General features: G+C 38.0%; 1 protein-coding gene across 3 annotated transcripts in view; it reads left to right on the top strand.

The window, feature by feature from the left end:
• Window positions 1-12,210, top strand: part of LOC149315021 (galactocerebrosidase-like) — a 48,101-nt gene extending 35,891 nt beyond the window's left edge. For all 3 annotated transcript variants that reach the window (XM_089522350.1, XM_089522348.1, XM_089522349.1), the window contains 6 exons: window positions 575-664; window positions 2,183-2,327; window positions 4,044-4,224; window positions 6,102-6,262; window positions 7,905-7,981; window positions 10,481-12,210. In XM_089522350.1, coding sequence (XP_089378476.1) covers window positions 575-664; window positions 2,183-2,327; window positions 4,044-4,224; window positions 6,102-6,262; window positions 7,905-7,981; window positions 10,481-10,624 — 798 coding nt within the window. In that variant the 3' untranslated portion in view covers window positions 10,625-12,210. The remainder of the gene's footprint in view (window positions 1-574; window positions 665-2,182; window positions 2,328-4,043; window positions 4,225-6,101; window positions 6,263-7,904; window positions 7,982-10,480) is intronic.
• The last annotated feature ends 1,122 nt before the right edge of the window (window positions 12,211-13,332 follow it).

Genomic DNA, 13,332 nt, shown 5'->3' with positions numbered 1-13,332 from the left:
TCCTGTGGACTTCATTCCTTCTTTATGCTCTGTGCAGTAACAGTGTATCTACAGTTATAGTCGTTTGGTACCACATTAGTGTGGAGTACTGAGGTTTGTGGTTTGGTGAGGTGGTTAGAGTTCTTTCTTAAAGAGCTCTAGCCCATTACCCTGAGCTGCAGGACTCCAGGTCTCTGGGAAAGAATTCTAAGTAACTGTAGAACTGCCACCAGTGGAATGAAACAGGATGTTCCTTTTCTACATGCATCAGATGAGAGGCATTAGGGATGGTAGTTACTGTAAAACAATGATGGTCTGCCAGGTCTGTTTTTGGACCACCCTTCTCTTCAAGGTACCAAGAGGTTCAAGGGCTTTTGAAATGGTAGAACATCTCCCACTTCACCAGCCCTCTCCCTTATATAAAATTTCTCTGAACATGATCAGAATTGCTGATCTGTTCACTAAAATGTTGTGATAGATTTTTTGTTTATTCTGTTGTTGTTGTTTGAGGACAAGCTAGTAGTTACTGGAGTTCTTGACTGATAATAAGCTTCTGTTACAACGAGAATTTAATTTAAATGTTTTTCCTCTTCAGCGCAAACTGCAGGCTCTTCAGATGTGGTATTCTAAGCTTGAATTTTCATCTTCAAACTCCACCTTGTTCAAGTCACTTGGGCCTATAAAAGTGAGTGTCCCTAAATCTACAGGTTGGAAGTGACTACTGCAGAATTGATTCACACTTGATATTATATTAGACATTGTGTGAAGCATTAAATATGTAAAAGTAAAATGCATTTAAGTCCCCTTAGTTTTAGAATTTAGAAATTGATGTACAGGTTGAGTCTTCCTTATCCGGAATTCTGAAATCCAAAATAGTCCAAAATGTAAAACTATTTTCACAGGAGGCTGAGATAGTGAAATCATTGCTTTCTGATGGATCAGTGTACTAAAACTTTGTTTCATGAACAAAACTGTTAAAAATATTGTGTATAAAATTACCTCCGTGCACTGTGTATAAGGTGTATTCGAGACATAAATGAATTTTGTGTTTAGATTTAAGTCCCATCTGCGAGATATCTTATTAAGTACATACAAACATTCCAAAATCCAAAACATTTCTGTTCCCAAACATTTTGGATAAGGAAGACTCAACCTGTTTCTGCAGTGGACCCTCGATATCCATGGGTTCAGTATCTGCCAATTTGAGCAACCATGGATTGAAATGAAGAAACTTTTAAACAAATTATTTGTGACCAACTGCATGCAGGCCGAGAAGTGATCCCAGAGCAGTAGTGGAGGCCACAGTAGCAGAGCCAGCCACCAGACTCTTTCCTTCAAAAGGCAGAAGTGCAGCTGGTGTGCTCCCAGCAGAAAGCAGGAATAATGTGTGCCTTGTGCCGGGGCTTGCTACTGCTGGCCACCACCACCCCCTCCTATGGCTGATGGAAGTTAATCCCACCATGAAGTCCTTGCTCTTCCTTTCCACCAGATTTTTAAACCCTTTGCCCACTCAGCTTGTCTACAGTATTTAAAGCTGTACTTGGAACCTGCATGGGAAATTGCACTTATTTCTGCCTCATGCTTTCAGAGTCTCTGCCTCTGTCCATTTAACATTTGGGGCCAGGAGTGGGGAACTTTTAGACCTTCATTTGTTCTGGACTTTACTTCCAAGTGTCTTATCATTGGCCATGTTGGGTGTGGAAGTGATGGGAGTTGTAGGTCAAAGCATCTGGAGGACCAAAGTTGTCCACCCCTAATTTGGAATATATACACTTTTTCAAGTCGATAAATAAACTTTTTCTCTGTTCCTTACAGAATCATTTTCTGTCAGATGCTGTCTCCTTTTATTGCAATATCCATTGATAATTCATGAGTAAAATATAATGCCTCTTTAAATTTGTCTAATAGCTTATACAGTGTCCAGAGAGGCTGAAGCAGAGCAAATTTACAAGAATATTGGTTGGGTCCAGATATAATCATACTTGGAGTAAACCTGGTGAAATAAATGGGGTAAATAAACCATGACTAATTCAGAGTGATACCAGCTGAATATAGTTTATCTGAGACTAAATCTGGATGGAGCCAGTTAATTTGAAGCAGGATTCTTCTCTTACCATATCAGTCCTAGGTGTGCACCAAGCCGAAAGATTTCGCTATGCTTCCTTCCTCTGGTGTATCACTTGTTCATCTTCTTTTCATACAGGTCTGTGAGGGGGTGTTGACACTCAGTCTGGGTCTGGATGAGATCTATACTTTGACAACACTGAAAACAGGCCATAAAGGCTCTTTCCAAAATCCTCCTCCATCTCAGCCTTTTCCTTCCAAATACAAGGATGATTTTAATATCCGTAAGTTAGTACTTGCAGCCTTGTTGCAGAATCTTTTAAATCAGTAGTGCCCGGAGGTACCTACTAGTAATCTTACTTTCGAACAGGTTCCTTATCACAGTAGCGTCATTTCTCAGGAAGACACAATAGAGGATGACCAGAAACCTGCAGCAGTAAAACATTAGTCTGCCCAGTGGCTCTTGAGTTTATTTCTGTGGATATTCAACTTTGAGAAACATGTATCTGTTCTCAAGAAGGTCACAAATAGTTCTATGTGTCAAAAGTTTTATCCAGAAGAGCCCTCTTATGTTGTGTCTGCACTTCAGAATAATACCAGTTTTATATCACTTTCAAGTGGCTCCATCTGATCAGAATTTTGTAGTTTGGTGGAGCGCTTAGAATTTTCTACAAGAGATTTATTATCTGATAGTTTTCAGCCTCTAATCCTCCAGATGTTGGCAGTGCTGGTGGTTCCTTTTGGGAGCTGAAGTCCAGATCTTCTCCTCTAAAACTGGGTTAACAGGATAGTGTGAATATAAATAAGGCTGGTCACAGGTGTGCTTGGGCTCAGTCCCACCCATCTCCCCTCCTGAATACACAAATTTGAATTTATATATTATGGAGCCCTGGTGGCGCAGTGGTTAAATGCCTGTACTGCAGCCATTTACTCAAAACTACAAGGTTGCGAGTTCAAGACCAGCAAAAGGGCCCAAGCTCGACTCAGGCTTGCATCCTTCCGAGGTGGCTAAAATGAGTACCCAGACTGTTGGGGGGAAATTAGCTTAATTAGCTTACTTGCTAATTAGTTTACTTGCTGTTCACTGCTATGATCTTTGGAATAGCGGTATATAAATAAAACAAATTATTATTAATTAAAATAATAATAATAATAATAATAATAATAATAATAATTTATTTATATTTCCCGCCTCTCCCTATGGATCGAGGCAGGATTACATTATAAAAACAGCAATACCGTATAAATTATATACAATAAAACATACAATAAAATATAGCTTTAATCATTGCAGGGAATGAGGCTCACCTGGACATTTTTTTGACATTTCCTGTCCCAGAGTGCATCTACACCATAGAAATAATACAGTTTGACATCACATTAAGTGCTGTAGCTCCATTTTATGAAATCACAGGATTTCACAGCTTTTAGCCTTCTCTGCCTCACAAAACTACACATCCCAGAATTCTATATGGCAGTAAAAGTGGCATCAAATTGCATTATTCATATAGTATAGATACATCCCCAGTCAGCTTGATGATGATGATAATGATGATGAAAAAGAAACACCCCTTTAAGATCATTTCTTACCAAACTGCACTATGCTATTAACCCAGTTTTAAATAGTGGAAAACCACTTTTGTCACAGTTCAGGCTGAGGAAGCTGGTGGCTTTCATGTCAGTGTTGTGGCAAATCTGCTCCAGGGTTTCATCTGAATTTTAAAGGCATTCTTCAAGATGCTGGACCTCAGTAGCTTCACAACTGTGGACAGTTCAGACTGAAACCCAGAGAGCAGATCCATTCCCTTGGAAGCCACCAGCTGCCACTGAATTGTAGTAGTAAACATTATTATTATTTTATTATTATTATTATAGCTTATTTTTATAGCACTGTAAACATACATGGCTTTCGGGATGCAGTGTTGTGGGGCATCCTCTCTGATATAAACATTTATGTATGTTTAGGAGTGGAAATAACAAGTCTTTTATTCTCCAAATAGGCAACCCAACTTTTAGTGAGGCACCAAACTTTGCTGATCAAACTGGAGTGTTTGAGTACTTTGTAAACAGTTCTGATCCAGGCGAGCACACCTTTACTCTCCGACAAGTGGTGACTCAGAGACCTGTAACTTGGGTCGCTGATGCAGAGAATACCATCAGCGTTATAGGCAATTACAAATGGTATGTTACTGAGAGCACTACATTGAGACTTCAGTTTGACATAAAGCTTGCCATGGAATTTGAAAACACAGTTGACCCTCCTCATTTGTAACTTTGACTTTGTAGATTTGAGTATTCATAGATTTTATTAATATGTTTCTCTAGGTCCTATAGCAGTCACATTGGAAGACCTAGAAATTCCTAGAGAGAACACTTCTGTTGGCATTTATAGGTCCTCCAGCACAATTCTATGGACTATGTCTGGCAGATGTTGACCATAGTTATTCTGGAGGACCTAGAAATTCCTAGAGAATTATTGTTTTGGGTAAAAAACTTTGTGGTTTTTTCACTTTTATAGGAATTCTGTGCCATTAACTCCAGTGAATGTGGAGAGCCCTTTGTTGTTAATTATAGTTTAGTTAATTACAGTGTGGATCTTTCAGCATAAATGCAAAAGGAGATTCATTTCTGGTGAATCGCAGGTTCTTTGTTTCTGGTTTTTGTTCTTCAAGAAATTCTTGTGTTTACATTGTCCTAGCTATAGTAATATATTAAACACGATCCCAGACTGCCACCTGCTGCCTATTTTTGTGCATAGATAAGGTGATGAAAGCAAGATATTGGGTAACAGAAACCTATAAGTACAAGTCATTTTAGTTCCTGTGTTTATGGGATGGGTGTACCAAAAGGGGCTTAAGAAGTACCATTTTCCTTGAGGTATTTATCATTGTACTGTTAATATATCACCTTTGTGGGTAAATTTCTTGCTCATTCTATATGTGAATTGTTTATGTTAAAGATTTGCATGGTGCCCTAAATATTTTGAGGATGGCTCACAAGTAAAGGAATGCAATACTCACAATAGATGACTCACAGATAAAGGAATACAGTAAAGTAGTACAGTGACTATTTCCCTCTCCTCTGCATTTGTTTCCTGCCCTGAAACTTAGCTTTTCTGTCATTTCTTCCCAGAGCTTGAAAATTTCCTTTCTGGACTACAATTCCCAGAACTCCCAGTCAGTGTGGCTAGTGAAGAGTTTACTCCAATTTTTTTTTATGTTTTCCTAACTCCACATTTTTCCGAATTCTGATGAGGGGTTGTTTTGGGACAGAATAGAAAGTAACTGTCAGTTACCAGTTGGAATAATTCACCAACAGTGGTGGCCTTATTTTATGTGCTAGCAGTGGATTGGGACAGTGTGGCGGAGCAGAGAAATAGACAATTACATTAGGCCTCTTTTCACTTTATGAGGGTTGCTGTTTGTGCATCAGCAGGCCTTCGGAGATGTTTCCAGGTTCTGTTTATAATATGCTCTGCTTTATTTTGAGTTAAAGCTAAGTTACAGTGAAGCTCCTTTGTATCTTGATATGTATATGGGTATGCAGGTCAGATAAAGATAATTGTCCATGTTATGAACCAGCTGGGTAGTTGCTTTAAGCTCTCAGTAGATAATAATATGTGTTCCTTGTACTTCTTCATCTGTGCATTGATGTTGTTGTTGTTGTTGTTGATAAATTGCATCTGGGAGAAGTGGGTTATCTGGTTTGAGACTATGGTACATCAGGACAACAGATTTCTCCCTATGCCATTTTCTGCTGAGGATCCACACTCCCACTCCAGCTCATGCAAACAAAGGAGAAATATCAGCTTGGGGAGGCATTTTTAGTGGGAAAATAGCATGGGGGACATGGGTCAATCTACCAGCATACCAGATTGGGCAGCAACCATATATGATTACCCTGTGAAATCAGGATTTTTTTTTTTTTTTTAGTTAGAGGAAATATTTAATTTGGGTTTACATCTACTAGTTTCCTATAGAAGAAGCAAATGAAAAACTTGGTGGCAAAAAATGAATATTTCTTTTTCCCAGCATTGAACACTATGTTGTCTTTTTCAGGGTTAACCTAACAATAACATGTGACATTTACATAGAATCAGAAAAAGGAGGTGCATTTATTGGAGGAAGAGTTGACAAAGCTGGAATATATGTTGGAAATGCCAAAGGAATTTTCTTCTGGGTCCTCCCTGATGGCACATATCGAGTCACAGGCGACCTCCGTGAGTAATTTTGAATAACTGTTTCAAATACTTGCAACTTAGTTGTAATTAACTATTTTCCATGCCTTTTAGATAGTTTTAGTATAACTGTTGTGAATAACACAGAGTGGCATTCTTAGATGTTTGATGCTTGCATCGCAAACTCAATATGCAGTAGTTATTAGGTGTAGTGCTAGATTGACAGCGTAGATTTGTTCTCTCCCATTCCCCAGTTTGATGTCAGGTCAGGATGCTTTTTGCTAGTTGTTCAGAGAGCAATTATAACTGCCACAGAGGCCATCAAAATAGCAGGTCACCTTTTGATGGCTGAGAAAGAGCTTTCCATGTACAGTGCGCCTGCGTTGTACATGGCTTCCAGCATATGCTGGAAGCCGCGCCGGAAGGAAGGGAGATGCACGCTGGAAGAAAACAATGGGGCTTGAGCATTCACATTTTTCCCTTATGCGGCAGCTAAAAATGTGTTGGTTGGCATATGCTCAGGACTCCACATGTCTGGCTCCTTTAGAATTTTAGCATGAAGGAGGGTGATTGTAAGTTAATTTGGTTGAATGGCAAAACAGGATTCCCAGGTGCAGGGTTTTTTATAAAACATATGGGAGTGTCTTTAGGGGTGACTGCATGCTATGGGATATTCTGGTCTTGGCATGCTGGTGAATTATCTCATCACCTGGGAGCCCTCTGTGTGTGGACAAATAACTGCATTGAGCTAAGACCTTTTAGAGAAAATGGTTTTTCAACAAGACCTGGAATCTGGGCTCTATGTTAAAAACATAGGAACTTGCTATTAAATTGCCTACACAGATCCCTGTTACAGTCGGCCCTCCACATTTGTGGCTTTGACTTTTGCAGCTTTGATTATTTACAGATTTAATGGATATGTTCTCTCTAGGAATGTCCAGGTTCTTCAGCATGATTCTGTCAGAGGTTGACCATAGAGTCATGCTGGAGGACCTAGAGATTCCTAGAGCAAACACTTCTCTAGGCATTTTTAGTTCATCCAACATGATTATATATATGGTCAAGTTCCAGCTGATGTTGACATAGAGTTGTGCTGAAGGACCTGGATATTCCTAGACAGGTATTCTCTGGTTTTTTTAAAAAAAAAGTGTTGTTTTTTTTAATTTGCCATTTTACTACTTTCACAGAGGTCTTTTGCCCCTAACCCCAGCAAATGTGGAGGGCCCACTGTATTCATTGTTAATTATTGTGTTATATTTTAGGTATTCAAGTATGGGACACAAAGAAAAAGGAAGAGAATATAATTATTTTTAATACATATACTTAGAATAAGGCAGCTTTTGAAAGTGAGCAACGTTTGAAAGTATTTGGGGAGGGGAGCAGTTTTCCATATTTGAAATCATCTCCACACAACTTAGATCCACAAAAGAAAAAACCCTAAAAAATTATAATCGGAAGTGGTTTCTGTTTTTTGGCCATTTGAACTTCTGTTAGTAATGAACAAATAATTTCTAAATCCTTATGTAGAACGTTAAAGTTAATGGAACTGAATAATGACTGGGTCTCAAGCAAACTTACATCCTTTCATACTTTTAATTTTGTTCACAATAGAGTTTCAATCGCATTTAATTTTAAGGGATGCCCAAAATACAATAAACATTTTAAAGTATAATTTGTTTTTCAGATGGTAACAATATCTTGATGAAAGGACTGTCTGGTGTGCGGGCTAAAGCATGGCATACGCTTACTCTGATGCTTACGGTAAGCACTGTAGATCAAGTGAAATAGGTTTTATATTAACTAGTGGCAAGAAATGAGATTTACCTGTGGTCTGAGCTCTGCATACAAATGATTTGTTTAGGTGGCCTCTCAACTTTCTGTGACCAGACTCTGTCTTCATGTTTTGGATGACATTTTAACTTAACTTTCCCATATCCCCTCCCCTCAAATCTGTTTCTACAAGCTGAAGTTTCCCTAGGCCTGCTGTTTAACTCCTTGTTATGTTTGAATGGTGCCGTTTCTGCTACACTAGGATCCACACTTGGAGAATGAGTTTGTGGTTAACATACAGCATTTCCACAAGGAAATCCATGTTTACCATTGCATCAGAAATAATGAAAAGCCTTGTAGCACAAGTCTAATGAGTGTATTACAGGCTGAGCCTCCCATATCCACAATTCCAAAATCCAAAATCATCCACATAAATGACTGAGATAGTGACACCTTTGCTTTCTGAGGATTCGGTATACACAAACTTTGTTTCATTCACAAAAATATTAATTATTTAAAATATGGTATACAGTCAATCCTCTTTATCATGGAATTTTTATCCATTGATTCAAGCATCCACGGTTTGAAAATATTTTTAAAATTTATAAATTCCAAAAAGCAAACCTTGATTTTGCTATTTTATACAGGGCACACAATCACACTGTATTTAATAGTACTTGAGTATCCACGGATTTTAGTATCTCCAGGGGGTGGGCGGGCGGATGGCGTTGATATTCCTGGAACCAAATCCCAGCAGATACCAAGGGCATACTGTATAAAATTACTTTCAGGCTGTGTGTATAAGGTGTATAAGAAACATAAATGATTTTCATGTTTAGACTTGGGTCTTTTCTCCAAGATACCTCATTATGTATATGGAAATAATTGAAAATCTGAAAAAAAATCCAAATTTCAAAACACACCTGGTCCCATGCCTTTCAAATAAAGGAGACACAAGTCAGAGCAAAATCATGTTCTGTGTCTTATATACAGATCATATAAACAGTGACAGTTACATTAAAATGGTTACAATGGTCCTTCACTAGGCATCATTGACGATTAAACAAACATCCAGTTATGGGAATGCTAGTTCTCATGGTAGTGGTATAAAATTTGTTATGTTGATTTGGGCCACAGGTCATGGAGCTGGACTTCTTGGTAAATTGTAATCTGATAATTTCATGGTGGAGTTTCCCTTAGAAGTTTATTTGTTCACGTAAAACTGTGTCCTGGGAAGCTTATAAGTTCTCCCACTTACTTTTGAGTATTGCCTTTTTTGAGATCAGATTTTAGTTTACAGTGTGTTCCTTCAGTGCAGTCTAGGATTTCCATTTCACTCCTAACACCAGGGCTGTGAAGCCTCAGGTGTCACATCTGACCTCAGTACCTAGCCTTTCTACTTATATTCTAACCCAGCGGTTCTCAACTTGTAGGTTGCAACCCCTTTGGGTGTCGAACGACCCTTTCACAGGGGTTGCCTAAGACCCCTATGGATCGTGGCATTAGGAAGATTGAGAACCACTGTTCTAACCCTTTTTTTTGAAAAGGAATGGGCAATTCTGGTTTGTACTGAGGGAAAGTGCACTTATTTGTTTTAAGACTTAACTAACCATGCAAGACTATAATTCTTGTTTAGCATATAATAAACTTGTATATGGTGTAAGGAATCCCAGTGGATTAAGGGCACTTGATTATTTGGCTTGCATATTTCTTGATGCTACTACTGATTTTGTTGATATGGAAGAGCAAGGAAAACGTTGTGATAGATCAGGTACAGTGAAATGAGTCTGAAATGGTAATATAGTCAGTGCTAGTTATTTTAGTGGCTTGATAGAGGTCAATTCAACTGGGAGAAGAGCTTCTCCCAAAATTCAAGGCCTTTTCTGTTTAATATGTCAGCTACATTAGTTCCATCCTTCCATGTTTTTTTTTTTATTTTGAGTTGTATTCTAGTGGAAGAAAAAATTGTATGGGACTCTTAACTGAGCCATAAATTGTTTTTCACAAAGAGATTTGTTATCTACCATTTGAACTTTTTCAGATGACATCTCTACTGAAACAATGCATATTAAGTTGTATTAAGGAGCTGCCTTCTGTTGCCAGACACAATCTGTTACAGAATGTCCCTCCACCCAGTTTTAGGGTTCTCCTCATGCACAACATCTCATCCCATTCAGCAGTATACTTCTGACCTGCTGTGTAGCCTTTTCAGTAGGCTGGAAGAGCTACAATAAGGAAGAAATAGTTGGGAAATCTGCTGCCTAACAGGCCAGTTACATCTGTCTACATCTGGTTCCCAAATTTTGATTTCTGTAACTGAGCATAAACTTGACCATTCAGTGCCTTTATGTGCTAGCTTGCTATGGTTGAATTACCATTAGCATTAACGTTTCAAGTTATCAAATCATTTGTAACTTCAAGCTTGACTAATCAGTCTGCTGAATTGGTGTCAGTCCTTGTACATTGAAGTTCTCTCTTTCCTTGTGATAGGGTTCCAACGCTTCTGGCATGTTAAATGGCAATCCGCTCTGGGAGAATGTCACTGTGTACTTTCCAAGAAATGGCTGGGCAGCAATTGGGACACACTCCTTTGAATTTACTCAATTCGACAACTTTCAAGTTCAGGCCAGTTGAGGCTTCTGTCACACACAGTGAAGCCAAGCCTTCATTCCTTTGAACCAGAGCCAATTCAAGCCTTCAATGTTTGATTCATCTGTTTGTAAATGACATTGGTGAGGAAGTTTTGTTTCTTTGCTATAGTTTTTAACAATGTATTCAACTTTCCTCTGAGTATACCTATGTCTGTATTGTCTCAGTTGGGTTTTCTTGGAATTTATGCTTTTATTTCCTGGGCAGAAAACATTTCTTTTATGAAGTCTTTTTCCCCAGTTTCTTTTGCAAGCTCTATATAAAACTGCAATATATTGCTATTTTTTCATTTGGTTGAAATTTAAACCTTCTAGCTTTATTTTAAAGAAATGTACAACAGAGACCTCACAAAACAGCTATTTTGAATACTTTCCAATGAAGTCCATTTCTTTCAGTAAGAGGCAGCTTACAGTAGGCACATTATTTCACTGAAGCTGACTATTATGAAGTGCTGTGGTTTTAAAGATATTTCAACTCTTTTGTTTTGCATTTGAGGTGATGGAATAAAGGACACAGCAGATTGAAATGCCTCCTCCCAGGAAGTGAGAGAGTTCACTCCTGCCCTTCTGATAGCTTAATTCAGTTTCCTAGAAAACAGACCAGTTAATGGCTGGTTGGACCACTTATTTTAAGTGATCAAGCCACCCTTATTTTAAACTACCTCCGCTGTTAACAGCTAGTAAATATGTTGCAAGTGCCTGTTATTTATTCTAAGGGTGATAGTCCTACAACTGACATTGCATTTTGCTTTTTCCTGCCCTTGTCTCCTTCCTTGCTAAATGGAAGGAGGAAAGCATTTAAAGCATTGCTGTGAAAATTCGTGGTCAGTGCACTCATGAAAATCTCTACATAGAATCACTTTACAGCCCACACATTTGTGTGAACTACAACCTCCATATGCATTATATATATGTACGTGCCCCAGCTTCTTATGATGATGGTGACACTACCTATGAGGAAGAAGTGCTTAGTACAAACTACACATCTATTAATTATCTTTCAAAGGAAATATAATCTTTTAAGAGATTTTTTACCCTTACAAGATTATTTTTCCTTAAAAAGTCTCAGTCTTTTTAGTCATAGTCATGGCCTGGACTCATAGGCAGGAATAAAATATCCTAAACCATACGTTGTAGCAGCTAAATAGATTATGAACTTTTTCAAGTACATTGATGCCTGTCTTGTATGGAATTGGATGTCCCTATGCCAATACTGCTGTTGGTCCAATGTGCTGGTCAGACCACATTCCAAAAATAAAAATTGAGTTTTTCATCACTCACCAGTTTGTCGGATGTAAGGAAATGACTGACTGCATCTGATCCAAAGACTAAATGTTTTTTACATTTTTTTGCACTAGATTAAAAGACAGGTCTGTTTTTTCATTGTGTACTAAATGTTCTTGTGGTAATGAGTTCAGTTTCTTGTTAATTTATGAAATAGTAGATCTAAAAATAATTTTATAAGTTATGTTCACAAGGTTAAGCTGTTTGTTTGGCTTACCTGATTCTTAAAAAGTTGCCTTGATGTTGGTGAATGATTAATTTTGACTACTACAAAGCTTAATGTTTCAGATGGGAAAATAAATGCTGTTTAACATTTTAAACTGTGTAGAATGCTGCTTTTTTTTAAGTGTCAATTTTTTCCCCAGAGGGATTAGAGATTATCTACATCTGCATTATCTAGGACACAAACAATCTTGACAGTGCAATACCATCTTCCGTAGCTACCCCACTGAATTCAATAAAGGTTGCACCTAAAGTACTGGTCAGGGTGTTACTAAAACTGCCCTGAATATCCTTAATCATGTGTATGCAGATACACATGTAATATTGAAGGGCACCCATGTGGTTGAAAAAAAGGGTGGAACATTTGGTTATGAAAACTGTAACAGAAAATGTTCCTTTTAAGGAGAATGAGTATAATGATATGCTGAAGCATTAATAACTCATGGTTCAAGCTGGAGGAGGGGAAAACACCCTCAGCTGTGGGGGGTGGCTCACCTGCCCTGGTCACAGTGTAGCTGTGGTTGGTGTGATTCAATACAAAAAGATTCAGAGTACCTTTGTCTCACCCCTCAACCTTACCTTTGATCTCTTAAACAGATTACTGGACTGTCCTACTATTCTATATTCAGTTGGAAGCTAAAGAATATAGTGGGTTATTTTATTAATATATATTAACCTTCGGTCACAAAGGTAGGGTACTTAAATTCCCAGTTAAGACCCAGAGAGTACCAAGGTGCCAAGAAGGGCAAGGATTTTCTGAGAGATTTTGGGGTACACTAGTCAGGGTTCACCTTCTTTATAAGATCACTAGCAAGTAACACCCCTGCATGCCACTCTGAGTTCCTTGGGAAAAGGACAAAATGTAAATGTAATAATTTGTAATAAAAAAGAAACATCATCATTGTTGTTGTTATATGGATTTATATTCCATCTTTCTCTCAAGACTGGAACTCAGGGCAGCTTACAGTATTAAAAATAGTACAATTAAGAGCATACAAAAATACTACATTAAAACATAATTAAATTACTACAATAATTAAAACAAATTGCATGTTAAAATATCAAATAGTTTAAAAAGATAAAAATGTGTAAACCACATTAAAACAATATAACACCCCAGCCCATTCTTTAAAAATGTTGTTTTGAATACCTGTCTGAAGAGGAAGGTCTTAGCCTGTCAGTGGAAGG

The sequence above is a fragment of the Sceloporus occidentalis genome, unplaced genomic scaffold (genome assembly GCF_023333645.1).
Source record: "Sceloporus occidentalis isolate IW3139 unplaced genomic scaffold, rSceOcc1.0.p SCAF_4, whole genome shotgun sequence".
In the NCBI taxonomy this organism is placed as follows: Eukaryota; Metazoa; Chordata; class Lepidosauria; order Squamata; family Phrynosomatidae; genus Sceloporus; species Sceloporus occidentalis.
This window is presented reverse-complemented; position numbering and strand designations above follow the sequence as displayed.